General features: G+C 46.7%; 1 protein-coding gene across 3 annotated transcripts in view; it reads left to right on the forward strand.

The window, feature by feature from the left end:
• The window catches only part of BACH1 (BTB domain and CNC homolog 1), a 42228-nt gene extending 36188 nt beyond the window's left edge, over positions 1–6040 (forward strand). For all 3 annotated transcript variants that reach the window (XM_066599049.1, XM_066599051.1, XM_066599050.1), the window contains 2 exons: positions 298–504; positions 3672–6040. In XM_066599049.1, the coding sequence (XP_066455146.1) occupies positions 298–504; positions 3672–4103 (639 nt within the window). In that variant the 3' untranslated portion in view covers positions 4104–6040. The remainder of the gene's footprint in view (positions 1–297; positions 505–3671) is intronic.
• The last annotated feature ends 9282 nt before the right edge of the window (positions 6041–15322 follow it).

Consider the following 15322-nt stretch of genomic DNA (forward strand, 5'->3'; position numbering starts at 1 on the left):
CGGTTGCTCACGCACTTCTTGCTGCTTTTGTTTGCACTGCGTTGGATCTGAGTTTAGCAGGTGGAACAAAGTATTAATTCTCCATCCCGTCTAGTTTTGGGATTCTGCAGGCCTGGGTACCAGCGGTGATGATGAGGAGCCTCAGTAGTGACCCGCGCCGTTGAACTAGACGCTGCGGGCAAGGATTTGCATGAAATGACATTGGCAATCACAGTAATCCTTTTATCGTGGCGGCGCAGCACACCGACTTCACTGCTTGTTTTTTTATAACCTTATTGATATTTTTCCTTGTTCTAGAAAAAACTGCCATTCAACGCACAGAAAATAATTTCCCTCTCGCGTTATGACTTCCAGTCCTTGGTAAAAATGCACAATCTCAGTCCCGAGCAGCTGGACTGCATCCACGACATTCGCCGGCGGAGTAAGAACAGAATTGCTGCTCAACGTTGCCGGAAAAGAAAACTGGACTGCATCCAAAACCTGGAGACGGAGATCCGGAAGCTGGTAAAGTCTGCCGCCCGGCCGGGAGTACAGCGGGGGCGGTGGGGGGCCTGTAATAGGGGATAGTGAAGGGCCGCGGACATGGCCAAATGTCATCCAGCGGTATGAGAAGCGTGGCTCCATGTTGGTAGCGGGTATTTAGGATGGTTTTGAGGCATTCAGTAGGAAGGACTAAGACCCTGTACTCGAGACGTGTTCCCGCTGGGACTCGTAAGGCCATGCGGCAAAAGTCGTGGATCCCCAGCAGATTTTACTCTTTCAATTTGGGGGGTTGAACCCTACCGCGGATCCGCACCAGTGGGGCACAGATTGACCTGGTTTTGGGTGCGGAATTTGACCCACATTTTGGTGCAGATTTTCCGCACCAATTCCGCTACTTGTGAACTCGCCCCACACGGGTCTGAGAAGTGAGGCCCGGGGTCTACAGCATGAGGCCTCGCGACAGACCGCTGTAACAAGAAGCGTCAGCGATTAAGGAGGCGCCTCCTAAAGTGGCGCATCTTGTAGAGTCGGATCTCTCGTGCATGAAGACGCTTCAGGGAGGTAGGTGGCGGATGTAAGGTACGATGAGAAGAAAAGCGCGAGCCGTCATTCAGACCTCCGGCCTCCTCGTCCCTCCGTGTGATGGAGACTTGTGTGAGTGATGCATCTCGCAGGGTTTGATGATCACTCGATGCCCATCGATGTCATCCAGTAGAGGGCGCTACATCTAAGTGACACAACAAATGCCCCACAGTTATAGATACAGAGGGCACCAATAGGGACTTGAGACGGGTTCTTTTTAGGACCCCACAGAGTGGAGAAGTTATGCCGAGATGCAATACCGCATACATCCCTTGGAGAACAGTGGCGCTGTTTCTGGAGGGAAGCAGTCATGTTTTTGTAATCTCGTGCGACCCCCTTTGATTATATGACAAGTATGTAGAGTAATGCTCAGCCCCACGGGGTGAAGGGGGCGGAGGTGTAGTTGTTCACATGCGGCAATAGTAGAAACCCCCTCCTACTGCAGTACTTTTTTTTTTTTCCGTTTCTTTTTATTTTTCTTCTTCCCCGCTGTTAATTCATGGCTTTTTCTATATTTCCGGTGACGGAGCTACACGAGAGCTTGATTTTTTTTTTTGTGGGATAAGTGGTATTTTTCAGTGGTGCCGTTTCATCTCCCATGCGATGTATTGAAAAACTTTAGGAATTTCCAATTGTCGTGACCTTTTTTGGCATTGGAGTGTTTTTTATGACATTCACTGTGCAGTAAATAATGTCGTGGTTTTTTTTTTGTTTGTTTTTTTTTTTTCGTGGATCATTATTATGGTGATACCAAATTTTATATAGTGCTTTTTGTTGTTTTTTTTTACTTTGATAAAAATCTTGCTTTCTGCCGCCGTCCTTTTTTTTTCCTATTCTATCCGTGAACTATGAGGCCTTGTTTTCGTTTTTTGGTAGGGCAACTCTAGTTTTTATCCCATTTTGGGGGGGGATTCTTACAATCTTTATCCAATTTTTCCTTGGAAATGGGATGACAAAAAAAACCAATGATGGCGTTGCAGATATATATATATTTGTACCCTGACGGCACTTACATTGCCAGATTAATAACGCAATAATTCAGACTACTGTGAAAGCAGCGATGGCAAATATTTTTTTTACTTTCTTGGTACAACGACTGCAAAAGGGTTTCTGTAATGTTTATCAGTAATAAATATAAAAGAAAAAACACTTTATTAATTAGAATTTTGCTTTTTACTTTTTTTTAAACTCCCAGTTTGCTTCAGCATTGCAGTATGTTGTACATTTACAAGCCTCCTATTAAGCTCTGCCACCGGCTGGGCTCAGTAGGAAGACATCGATGGAAAGCCTGGGGGCTTTCACAAGACCTTGGGCTTGCCCTGGTAACCAAACGGCAACTCGCAATCGTGTGTGTGTGTGTGTGTGTGTGTGTGTACGTGTGTGTGTGTGTGTGTACGTGTGTGTGTGTACGTGTGTGTGTGTACGTGTGTGTGTGTACGTGTGTGTGTGTACGTGTGTGTGTACGTGCGTGTACGGCATTTGGGAGACAGAGAGCGCCCCTTCCCTCTGCCAAGCCATTTAAAGGCAGCTATCAGTAATAACCACTGCAACTCAATGGTTAAATGGCCGCGATCAGAGATCTCTGCTCTTGGTCATTGCAACCAGGTATCAGCTGTTGGCTCCCAAGCCCACTCCTTCACTAACGTGTACAGCGGATGTTGGGAAGGGGTTAATAACCTATAGTAGAGCAGAGCACAAGGAGTTAACATTTTCAGATCAGAGACGCAGCAGGTCCAGATACATATTATCTAATATGGGGATGACGGAGGCTTCATGTTCGCACCAGATAACACTCCAGGATGATGCGGCATGACTGGCATGACTGGAGGGACGGACTTGTTAGGATGGGGGGGATAGAAGATCTGTCAGAAGAGATAAAATCCAGTCCTTTCTCATATTTCGTCCATTGCCGCATCTGTCACCTTCACCTAATGAGAAATCTTTCTTGTGCCCGTTCCTACCTCACCGCCTGCAGTACCAACAGTCAGCGCCGTGTAAAGGGGCCAACGATCAGCCGATGATCTTTGTCGGCTAATCAGCTCTGCTACACCAATGCATCCAGAGTCCATGGCCCGTACACAACAGGAGTGTCCTGCTGTCCTGTAGAGCGTAAGCTCTTATGGTCAGTGGGACCCTTCCCTGTCAAGTGGCAGCTCTTAAAAGAAGGCCTACTCCTCTTTTCCCGCTGTGCTTCACTTCTGGTTGCGGTGAGCTGCCGATGGTGACATATACACCAGTTCCATGTGACCACTGCAGCCAATCGCCAGACCCTTTAAGATGGGGAGCAGTCACGTGACCTGGTGGCTTGACGTCTTTGCACACCATCAGAATGGTCCCCCTCCTGGGGTAGATCCAATATAACAGCAGCTCTGATGCCTATGTGGGCATGGCCTAGTAGACAATCCGACAGACCTACAACATCTGCAGCCAGTAGTGGGGTCCCCCAAATGGGTCGTCTGTAGTTTAGTATGAGTTGAGCCTAATGGAGCAAAAAAAGAGTCTAACATTTGCATTTGTCACTTCGGGGCTCAACGATAGGGAGCTGGAAGTCTTATTCACTTTTATATCTTATTTTAACTTTTTTTTTTTCTTTTCACTTTTTTAAGCAAAATGAAAAACAACATTTACTAAAGGAAAGGGACCAAATCCTCTCCACCTTGGGAGAAACCAAACAGAACCTGTCCGGACTCTGCCACCAGGTCTGCCGGGAAGCATCTCTGAGCCAAGAGCAGATTCAAGTCCTGGCCAAGTATTCCAGCTCGGAGTGTCCGCTGTCCTTCCTGGTGCCGGAGAGAGGGAAGATGCTCCTTCAGTGTGAAGCCATATTGCAGGAATTTGCGGGGGGGCTGTTGAATAACATTGAGGCTTCCCACCCCCAAGGCAAGGAGAGCGTTGGCGGCAGCAGTTTGAAAAGTACAGGCTATGCACCAGTCTTAACCTCTGAACCCGCGGTACCCGGGCAGTTCAGCGCTCAAGTGGGTATTGCTGATTTTTGCCAAGAAGTGTCTGCTAAATGCACTACTGATGAACAAAACTAGGATTACTCCTATTTGGGTGATTTTTACTTTTTAACACAAAGCAATATTTTTTTTTTTTTCTGTTTTTAAAATTGAAGAAAGCAACACCCCCCCCCCCCCCCCAAAAGTGAGAAATCTCAATATGTGGTCAAATGTTTTGAGAAAGCTGTATTTAATTTTTTTAATTTTTTTTGCAGAATACACCTAAGTTTGTAAATTGGTAAAGTTTGGGAGAAGAATCAGTTCAGTAAGAAGCTATTTATCATATTACGCCGTACATCCCATATCGCACTCCATATGATAACAGTAAGGCCAGTTTCACATGAGCGTTATACAGGTGCAGTTATGCATCCGCAATACGACCAGTGACCTCGTCTGACCCGAACCCGGGGCTTTGTAGGGCCAGGACACTCCTCCTTATTGTGGGCGCCCCCATAATATAACAGGCCAACGAGGCTTTTATCCGCATACACTACAGTTCCACCCTAAATGGATTGCCCCACTTCTAGCAGTTTTGCTGCAGGAAACTGACTGCTCCATGGATTGCGCCAGGGGCGGTACTGAAGGGCGAGTCCTTTTGAAGTGAATGGTACTCAGCCCGTAGTACTGACCCTGGCCACTGTGCAATGTATGGCGCTGTTCGCTCCCTGAAGTGGGACAACCCCTTTTAAAAACAAGAATCAGTCGATTGTATCCATGCTCTTATCTTTGGAAACTTTATACCCCCTGTTTTTGCTGTATGATGGTGTTTTTGTGTCAGAGCCCCAGCACACAAGACTACAGGAGAATGTGTAGATATACAGTCTGAAGGTAGACCTCTATCCTCGAGCGCCACCTTTTTTTTTTTTTTTTTAATGTTTTAAAGAGGTTATTGGGGAATTTCTTGTTTTTCCCAGTAGTGGTGTAGCCATAAAAAAAAAAAGAAAAGCTCTCCTCCCGCGTCGCCCGCCGCTCCCTTCCCGCTGGCTCCTGATCCCCTACTGGTCTTTACTTGGGCAGGTCTCACACGACCGAATTTGGATTGTGGAATCGGCTATCGTCACCCGCGTGGACGACTCCTGGTATTCCGCATCCATTAACATGAATATAGCATTGGCATATCGGCGATTCCGAATTCACTCGCAGAAATAATATCCCAGCATGCTTTATTCTTGTGCGGATTCCACACAGACGGCTTCCATTGAAGTCCAACCCACGGCCCATTGACGTTGCAGATAGGTTTTGGATACCTATGTCATCGCCTAGCAATACATGTGGAATCCAGCCTGTCCGTGTGAGACCAGCCCTACGGGTGACCACTGTATCAATCACTGACTCGCAGCCAGCGTTTAGTCCCTCTGGTCACATGTCCTGTGTGGGGACGTCACTTGCAGCCGGAAGACCAGCGAAGGACTGGGAACTAGCAAAATGGTGGTGGCTGTATTGGCAGCTTTTATACTGGTACTGCCCGCCGATCACCTCTCTATGTTGGTACTGCCCCCCTCCTGGTCACCCCTTTTATGTTGGTATTGTCCCCCAATCACCCCTTTAAGGAAATATAAACGGTGATGTCCTGGACGGAGAATCACCTTGTATATTAGACTTGCGTTACCCCGTACCGCAGGACTTCCACCACCGCACAGTCGGGGCCCCTGAACCTCCACTATCAGTCAGATATCTCGCATTGTAATTTTTGTTTTTTTGTTTTTAACTCTACAGAGAATAATGTAAATTCTCTCACTTGTACTTTTATCCCAAGTAAACTAATTGTAACCCGCAGTGCATGTCGGCTTGGTCGGTCCTCGGCGGAGGTGCGGAGCGCTGGGGTTACTGTAAATAGTGCTTCCTGCAATAAAGAAAAGCGTTTTCTCTCTTAATAGCGTTATTTCCGATCAGCTCCGAAATTACAGATTTACGTCCTTTTGAGGTCCCATTTATTTATCCATTAGGTCTTACTAGAGATGAGCGAGCCTACTCGGTGAGGCAGTTACTCAAGCGAGCGTCGCTCTCCTCGAGTAACTGCTTGGTGATCCGAGCGGGCTCGGGTGAGCTGCGGGGGGCGGGGGGGAGCGGGACGGAGTGGGAGGAAGACTCAGAGATCTCTCTCTCTTACCCCCGCAGCCCACCCGAGCCCGCTCGGATCACTAAGCAGTTACTCGAGGAGAGTGATGGTGGCTTGAGTAACTGCCTTACCGAGTAGGCTCGTTCATCTCTAGTTCTCACCTCTTTGGGCTCGTTCACATCAGAGTTTTGCTTTCTGTTTTTAACGGATCTGTTATCTGTTTCATTAAAAAAAAAAAAAAAAAAACAATTTAAAACTGAACCGCACGGATGCCACAGTTTTTCCCGAATTTTTTTTACGTTTGTTTTTTTTTTTTTAACCGATCTAGTAGACTTCTAAAATTATATTAGATTTTTTTTTACTTTCGGTTTGTTTCCATTTAATTTCATTAATATTAGTTTTTTTTCTACCCTTCTGTGCATCCGTTTCCATTCAGTTACTTCATCCATTGATTTTGATGTAGAAGAAAGAAAAAAAAAAGTCTCCTTTCAGTTTGTTTTTTACGGCTCCCCTCATGGAAACGAGCGCTGCAATCTGCGCTATTTTTATAAAATGTAAATAAACGGAAATTAAATGGAACGCAGGCAAACCGAGCTCAGTGTTAGGCGCATTTATGTGGGCCATCTTGCGCACTTTCTATGCATTGCAGAACGCACATAATGACACGGGAACAGAAGCTTGTCGGGTTATTTACATGGGCAGCGATGTGAGGGCAGAACTATGAAGGGTCCTGTTTTGGGTGATTCTGGTAACAATCGCCCATTCTTCCCTACGGGACGCATCGCACGCGAATGGACATACAGATGCTTCATGCAAGCGGGTTGTGAGGTGTTTTTGTTCCCATTGGGAATAATGGGACCGCTAGGATTAGTTTCTCGGAGTGATGCTTTCCCGCCGCCCGCCCATGTACATGCACCCTTTAAACAGAACCCGTTTCCATTTGGATGCTCTTCCTAAGTGGGAAAACAAAAGTGCAGATGTGAACGAGCCCCGAGGGAAAATACAAGAATCCATCTATTGGTCAGCATGAAGGAAGTTCACATTGTGAGGTCAGCGAGGCCGGCTTCATGGCTTCATCACCTCTTCTCTTTTTTTTTTTTTTTTTTTTTTTTTTTCATACGCTCCCCTTTTTGTCCGTCGGGGCACTTTTTGGATCTGGTTCCCAGCATTGAGAATCTGTCAAGTGGGCGGTGTCCACGGCTCAAGGTCAATGAATGACATCTAACTTGATTAACAGTCTGACATCGAGTGACAGGGACCACCCACTTGACAGATTCACAGCGCAGAGAGACGACTCTAACAAAAGCCTATACAGGGGTGAGTATGAAAAATAAAACGGAAATATTCAACGTAGTTGCGACTCCAGAGCTGTACAGCCCCGCTGCCGTTACAGCACGGTAGGTCCTCTTTAGGTGGGCCTTCTCAAGGCATACCTGTTATTTAATTGACCTGCAGCTTTTTTTTGTTCTTTTTCCTCTAGAATAGATCTGCAGTTACAGGTTTAGTCTTTGCACTACAGCAAAAAACAGCCCATATCTTGTATAGCGCTCCACCACGGCCCATATCTGTAGGTCTCCATAGACATTTGGGTTTAGTCGTCTGAACCTGATAATGTGTAAGAAGGTCCCTCAATTCTCCCCCATCAGATGATTTTGGGGGGAAAAAAGTGGGCGCTGAATTTCAGCGCCCACTCCTATTCTATGGGAGATAAGCCTTCAACAGATCTAACTGCGGCTTACCTCCCTAAACAAACGACCGCTTGTCTGAGCTGAACATTCATGTGAATTGGAGAGCTGGAGGAAATGGCTGTCTGGCAGGCAACTGCTGAAGGTGTATGGCTACCTTATGACCTCTCTATATGATAGGAGGACCTCTGGGCAGAGTCTTCTATTCTTCAGAGTTCTCTGGAATTACAAAAGTCATGGGCTATCCTCAGGATGGGCCATCATTCCCGGATTGGTGGTGGTCTGTCTCTTGGCACCTCTGCTGATCAGTTGTTTAAAGGGGCTGCTGCACTTGTATTGTTTACCAAGCATAGCTCCATATTCTTAATAGTGGCCGCATCTGGTATTAAAACTGTCCAATTAAAGGGGTTGTCTCGTGAAATCAAGTGGGGTTCAGCACTTCTGTATGGCCATATTAATGCACTTTGTAATATACATCGTGCATTAATTATGAGCCATACAGAAGTTATTCACTTACCTGTTCCGTTGCTGGCGCCCCCGTCGCCATGGATCCGTCTAAATTCGCTGTCTTCTGGCGTTTTTAGACGCGCTTGTGCAGTCCGCTCTTCTCCCTGGTGAATGGGGCCGCTCGTGCCGGAGAGCTGGTCCTTGTAGCTCCGCCCCGTCACGTGTGCCGATTCCAGCCAATCAGGAGGCTGGAATCGGCAATGGACCGCACAGAGCCCACTGTGCACCATGGGAGAAGACCCGCGGTGCATCGTGGGTGAAGATCCCGGTGGCCATCTTGGTAAAGGAAGAAAGAAGTCGCCACAGCGTGGGGATTTGGGTAAGTAATAAACTTTTTTTTTTTTTTAACCCATCCCTTGGGTTTGTCTCGCGTTGAACGGGGGGCCTATTTAATAGAAAAAAAAACCCATTTCCGCGCGGGACAACCCCTTTAATGTGACTAGCAGGCACCGCTACTACTAACCGGAGTGGAGCCGCGGCGCCCTTCAGTGTTGGGAGCAGGACCCCCACCCATCTGCTTTTGATGGCCTATCCTACGGGAAGCCCATCTGTTCTCCTAGATGCTGCACGGAGCACAACATGTTACTGCATGTATATAATTTACAGGCCAATAAAGCTATAAGAGCGATTTATCTCATGTAAATATACGATTCGCATGGATTGAAAACTTTTCCTAATTATTTAAGTTTTCAGTTTTTTTGCTAACTTCCAGCTATTAAAACTAGTTGGATTTGCCCATTCAGCGTCGGCGCGACTCCGGGGGTCTTCATGTCTCTCCTCATTTAACACAAAGGACTTATATTTTGTGTAGAATAGAAGAAAACATAAAAAAATAATACAAATTGGTGAACTTTACCGGAGAGAATAAAACCGGAAATAAAGAAGAACTCGGAATAAAATGTCAAAACCAATCGAAATGTTAAACTACAGAAATGCGATAAGATGGAACTTCCTGCGGAGACGATTAAACAAAGTGAACAAAAATCAGCTACCTCAAATCTGGGAGCGTCTCCAGTGTGGAAATTGTTAACGTCTTTACTTAAAGGGGCGTCCGGCCACTTAAAACTCTTCAAAAATCTGTTTGGAATGCTTTACCATCTTAGTAAGAACCTGCTGCGGCTCCGACGTGCGAAGGTTTACTAGTTTCTGCTATTTCTCATTTACAGCTGATTTTCCATTTAGGCCTTTTTTTTGCTTTAAACTCGTAGTATTTCAGTAAAGTGATTATTGGTTCAGTGCGATCCGCTGGAAACTGCTGGCGGCTCGGCGTCGCCCAATCACGCTCGCCGCAGAACGGTCAACCCAGCACTAGTGTGAACTGACTGCTGGTTCTCGGGGGATGCTGAAATGTTTGACCATTATTAACATATAATTTAATAAGCAATTATATATTTTATGGGGGGGGGGGGGGGATTGGCCATTTGGTAATCTTCAATGTTGTAACCCGTTTCTTACGGACAGATGCGCACACATACACTACCTCATATCCAGATGATTTCAGGGTGCTTCTTGTTAGTTTGGTTCGGCCGAAGCATTACATGTATTCTCTTCTTTTATGCTTTCGCTTTGTGATTTGTTGTTTTCCCCCTTTTTCTCCTTTTTCGGCTTTTGCCTGTAGAGTCCTCTGAGGTAGGTGCTTGTTCAGCATCCGATATTATGCAATCTAGTATGTATACACAGACGGCAGAGGGGATATATTTGGGGGGTTTTGTTATGATTTTTTCTCTCGTGGATATGTGATACTTTTAATAAGCTTGTTTACAGATCTCTATGTACAGAATTCAGTCTGAATTAACTGGTTAAGAGTTCCCGCGACGCCTCTGATACGGCCGCTTTAGTGGTAATTACATGCTTCACAAGATAACGATTCTGGGGCATATTTTACTGTAGGTTTTGTCCTTCCCCCTGTTACTCCTCCTGAAAATCTATGAATAAATTCAGCATGACCACTCCCCTTGTCAACAGGGTGTGTCCCTGCACAGTCAGGAGTTTGTACCTCATTGACAAAGGGGACTGGCCACGCCTAGTTGTCAATTTATTGGTAAGTTCTCTGGTAAAATGCTCCAAACTTGTTATTTCATGGGGTATACAGTTATTTACTAAAACGGACATGTCGGGGCAGATGACGGGGGCTCTTGAAGTGTACACCATTCACCTCATATTAATGTTGCTGATTGAACCAATCAAACACTGGCAATATGTCACATGATCTTAGCATAAGGCCGGTAACGGTTTACATTGCTGCAATGCCCAGCGTGGCGATTATTTTAGCGAACTAATCGCTTGTATGTAAAGGGGTGGGGGGCTGGGCATTGTGTGAAATGGCTGCTATCGGTGTACTCTGTAGACACCCCTCCCCCATCAATATGCAGACTGGAGGGGGAAAGGGGTGGGGTCACGGATCAGATCCCCATGGCACACTGATTGGAGGATTCATGTGCCGCCTGGAGGGGGAAGGGGCGGAGCCTACCGCTACGCTATTAAAGGGAACCTGGCGGCACCTTCTCACACTGCAGTTCATCTATAGCTTTAAAACACCGATAAAATGTGCATTTGAAAAGTACCTTTGTTGCCCTCCTTGCGCCGAGCATACCGGCTAAATGGAGACCTGCAGGTGAAGGCGCGCTCGGTGCACGGAGGATGATGGAGTTACTCTGGGAATGCACATTCCATCTGTGTTTAAATGGTATAGAGGGATTACAGTGTAAGAACTGCCCTGAACAGTGTAGCATTGGGCCCTGCCAGGTCCGGCACATCAATTCTCCCGTCCTAGGATGGGTTTCCATTGATTGCACTGTCAGCAGCCATTTGTTGCTATTCCAAGACAACCCCTTTTAAGGCTGCGTTCACATTACTATCATGACTTCCATTCTTAGAGGGTTGATCACCTATAAACTGCTGATGGATAATCCTCGGGGTAGGTCATCAGTAGTTGTTCGCTTGGGAACACTGGCAGGTGAGCTCATGCACTGAGCTAATTTTGGCAGGAAGCAGACACCTTCGTTTCCACTGCAGTGGCCAAGCTTGGTATCACACACAAAGATACCATTCACTTCAATGGGAACATTACATGTAATACCAAACCTGGCCACTGCAGCGGGAAAGGAGCTGTGTGCTTTCTGCAGAAATGTCTCAGTCCATGAGCGCACCTGCCAATGAACAGCTGACCGGTGGGGATTTGGGCAGCAGACCACAGCCGATCTATTATTGATGGCATACCCTAGGGATAGGCCATCAGTAGTTTATAAATGGACAACTCCTTTAAAGGGGTCATAATAGATCCCATTGACACATAGCAGGTCCATCAGGTTTCCATGTCTTTGTGGCGCTAGTAGTGCAGCAGACTGCGATGATATTACCGCCACAAACCAGTGGAGACCCAAATGTCAGGCAGCGTTGCGGCAGTGTAAACCGAATCGGCCTCCAGATGCAATTACCTCCGGCTCGTTCTTCTCATCATTGTCACTGATTTATTGACAATCCATAATCCATGGGCACAAAATGACTTAAGGCTAAACGTCTTATAAAGGAAGTAATCGATGTTAATTATTAGACGTGTATTAACTATTATAGACCTGCCATATAAGTACGTTATGGCGCACGTTCAGGGATGAAGGTACATATTACGCTTATGGTGTGACGTGTGTAACAATTGTGATCGCTGTATATTTCTAATGTCACTAACATACATGCTTAATATAACAGTAGCCTAAATCTGACGCAGGACTCGGTTATAGAGGTGCGGCTGGAGCGGCCGTTCTGGCATCGATGCGTCGTCTCTTTTGGCTCAGATATTGAAAGGACGATCACAGATGATCGGCAAATGTATTCATCCATTTACACTGAATGACCCCCTTATTAGACCCCCATCTAGTAGCGCCCGACTCCTTTGGTCTTCATTATCATGTAGATTCCTTTGGGCGACAAAATCCTTCTGCAGGAATATCGGCCCCTGCGGACAGGAAGTTTTTTTGTAGATGAATGTGCTGGCAAGTTCCGACCTGCAGACAGGTTATTGATTCATGCTGCTTGCGCCAAATTCTGCCCTCCCATCAGCACCACAGAAATCTAGATTCATCCGACCAGGAGATGTTTTTCAGCTGCTCAGTGATACAAGTTTTGCGCCTTTCTCCCGCTCTCCCAAGTCCTGCCTTTCTGTTTCCCTCGGACGCAGTGGTTGTCTGCTGTTATACCATCCGTGCAGAGGAACGGCGAGTTGTGCGTTCGGACACGTTAGTTGGAGCTCCAGCGTTGTATTGCGCTGACTGTGCAGCCTGTGGGTCAGAACGATTCCTGACATCCTCCTCTGAAGTTGTTTCCAGCCATAAGACCCCCTTTCGCTGGATGTCTTTCCTCCATCGCGCCATTCTCTGTATACTCTCCATACCGTTACATGAGAAACCCCGTGGTTGGCGGTGAGACCCCGGCTAGTCCAGCACCGATGACCGGCCTCGTTGGAAGTCGCTCCGATCGCTGGATTTTCCCATCTAATGTGGATTTACATCGAAACTGATCCGCGGAAAACTTGTCATGTGATTTTATGCCGCACCCCGGGGTCACGGGGAGAATTACAGTACAGGGGGCGCCAATCATGAGAGGGACGGGGGTCTAATAGAGGGTCATTCAGAGTATATGATCTATCACCGACGATACATCATTGCCAGAACGTCTCCACCGACACAATCCGGTTGGCTATGACCAGGATTCCTCGTAGCGAATACTAAGCCCCATATATCAAAGCGATGTGTTATCCCCATTTGTACGTTGTTTGTGGTTTCAGTCAATTTATCTGTCTTTTTGATAATCAAATGAACATTTTAAGGCAAACTTAACGCCGTCTCATTTTATTACTTCTGTGAGGACAATAAAGTTTCAGTATTGTAACGAGATAATGCCAAATTTGCAGGTATCTTCCACTGTACTTTGGATGCACAGATAAATGCAATAAAGATTGTATAAAGCATGACTCGGGGCGCTTCGCTGTCTTTATTCTCCACATTGACTGCAGTGTTTGGTTTTAGTTTACTTTTTGCCACCTTTATAGATCTGCCCGCTCTCCGTAAATATTGGCAATCACTGTAGATACAAGTGGCTTTACACGAGACTACCACTGTCCGAATGGTCACTCGATAGAAGTCCCCTATGTAAACAGGCCACCAACTGGGTGATCAGCAAGTAGTCGTTCACTAGTCACTTCGTTTCAGCTGCCCTAAAAGTCGCTGGTTAATTTAATCATCTGGTATCAACGGGTAATCGTTGTCTTCCAACGACTAGCCAACAGCTCTGCAGGGAGCTTCTTGCTTGTCCGGCCTCCCACCGAATGCCGATCGGCTCTTGACATTTTTTAACACTTTGCCTTCCCACTTAACATTTATTGTTTCCTGAAAACACACAAATACGCGCCAACGATCCTCAACACAACAATCCCTGCTGGCCTTCACAAGAACACTGGCTGCTGCCGTCGCCGGCTGGTTTTGGTCTTCGGAGATGTGAGCGTTCACACAGGCCGCTCGTGTGTATTAATGTGTGAACGTGGCAACCAATGCATGTGCTTGAGGAGGGGTCCCGCTCTCCTATCACTGGGGGGCGCTCCTCTCCCCGCAGTGCCATCCTTGTGGATGTAGTGCTGGCCGAGCACGCAGGTCAACAATCCACGCTGTTCAGTCAGGCTGATGGAAATACCAGAGCGGGTGCTGCTTGGCGAAAAATAAAATAAATCCTGTTTGTGTAGCGCCAACTTCTTCCGCAGCGCTTTCGGGTAATTTATTTATTAAATCTCATCCACTTTGCTGCTACTGCAAATTCGCCCCATGTAGTCATGGTGGCCCCAGTAGTAATAGTGACCCCTATTGTGGCTGAGTAGTAATAGCGTCTCCTATAGTGGTCCCAGTAGTAATAATGACCCCTATTGTGGCCCCAGTAGTAATAGGCTTCCCCATTGTGGCCCCAGTAGTGATAGCAGATTATAGGGCGGTTGGGGCGAGCGCCCCGGGCCTGAGACTCCAAGGGAGCCACGGCTGTCCCCATCACCCCTATTATAATCCGCCATTGGTCCCAGCTTTACTCACCCCTGTAGCGGTGTCCCAAAGTGTGCTCTGCTAAGCCCTTGGGCTCTGCAAGAGCTTCTCAGGGGCTCGAATGGAGGGTCTAGGACCCATCTCTACTCACCGCTGTAGCAGCAAATCAGCATACAGACCTCCTCTGGTCAGCATAGCAACACGGATAACATGACCGGAGCTGGCTCATGTGATCCACATTGCTATGCCAACTGCAGATCTTGCATGTTGATTTGCTGCTACAGCGGTGAGTAGCGATGGGACCCAGACCCTCCATTGGAGCCCCTGAGAAGCTCTTGCGGAGCCCAAGGGCTTAGCACAGCACACTTTAGGAACCCTGGTGTAGGGAAACGACATCAATACTTTATTTTTCTTTTCTGCATAAGCAAATACAACACCTTAGTCCTTTCCAGCCAATGAAGAACATTATAAATAGTCCTATTCTTACTACTAGAAGTTTCGACCATCCTGTACCCAGGTTATTAAAAAAGGATTCCATCTTTCCTTCAATAGATCTCCAGCTTTTCATTGTGTAACTTCGACGTTGTTGATGTGTACTTCTATGGGGTCTTGTGCTTCTTCCATCCAGGGGCAACACTCTTCACCGGTTATAGCACAAGTTCCTCACATAATCCACAGCCATTCTGTGTTAATGAGCACCTTTTATACCTTGTTACCTTCTCATTAAGAGAGTGACTAGGATCTGTAGTCCCATTAATTATCTTCTCCTTATTACTAGCATAGACTTTTAGCTTATCTGCCCATTCCGTTCCCCCCCCCCCCCCGCCTGTCCATGCAGGAGCCACATCCGACTTTATCTGATCTTGGAAACAACTCTCTTTTGTATTTTCTGGATTGTATTTCAGAAGATTCAGTAAACTTCATGTTCAAGGTTATCTGATGGCGGTACAACTCTTCCTGTAGTGCAGTTATCTCCGACTCCCATCGGCA

This window comes from Eleutherodactylus coqui, chromosome 4, assembly GCF_035609145.1.
Source record: "Eleutherodactylus coqui strain aEleCoq1 chromosome 4, aEleCoq1.hap1, whole genome shotgun sequence".
Classification (NCBI taxonomy): Eukaryota; Metazoa; Chordata; class Amphibia; order Anura; family Eleutherodactylidae; genus Eleutherodactylus; species Eleutherodactylus coqui.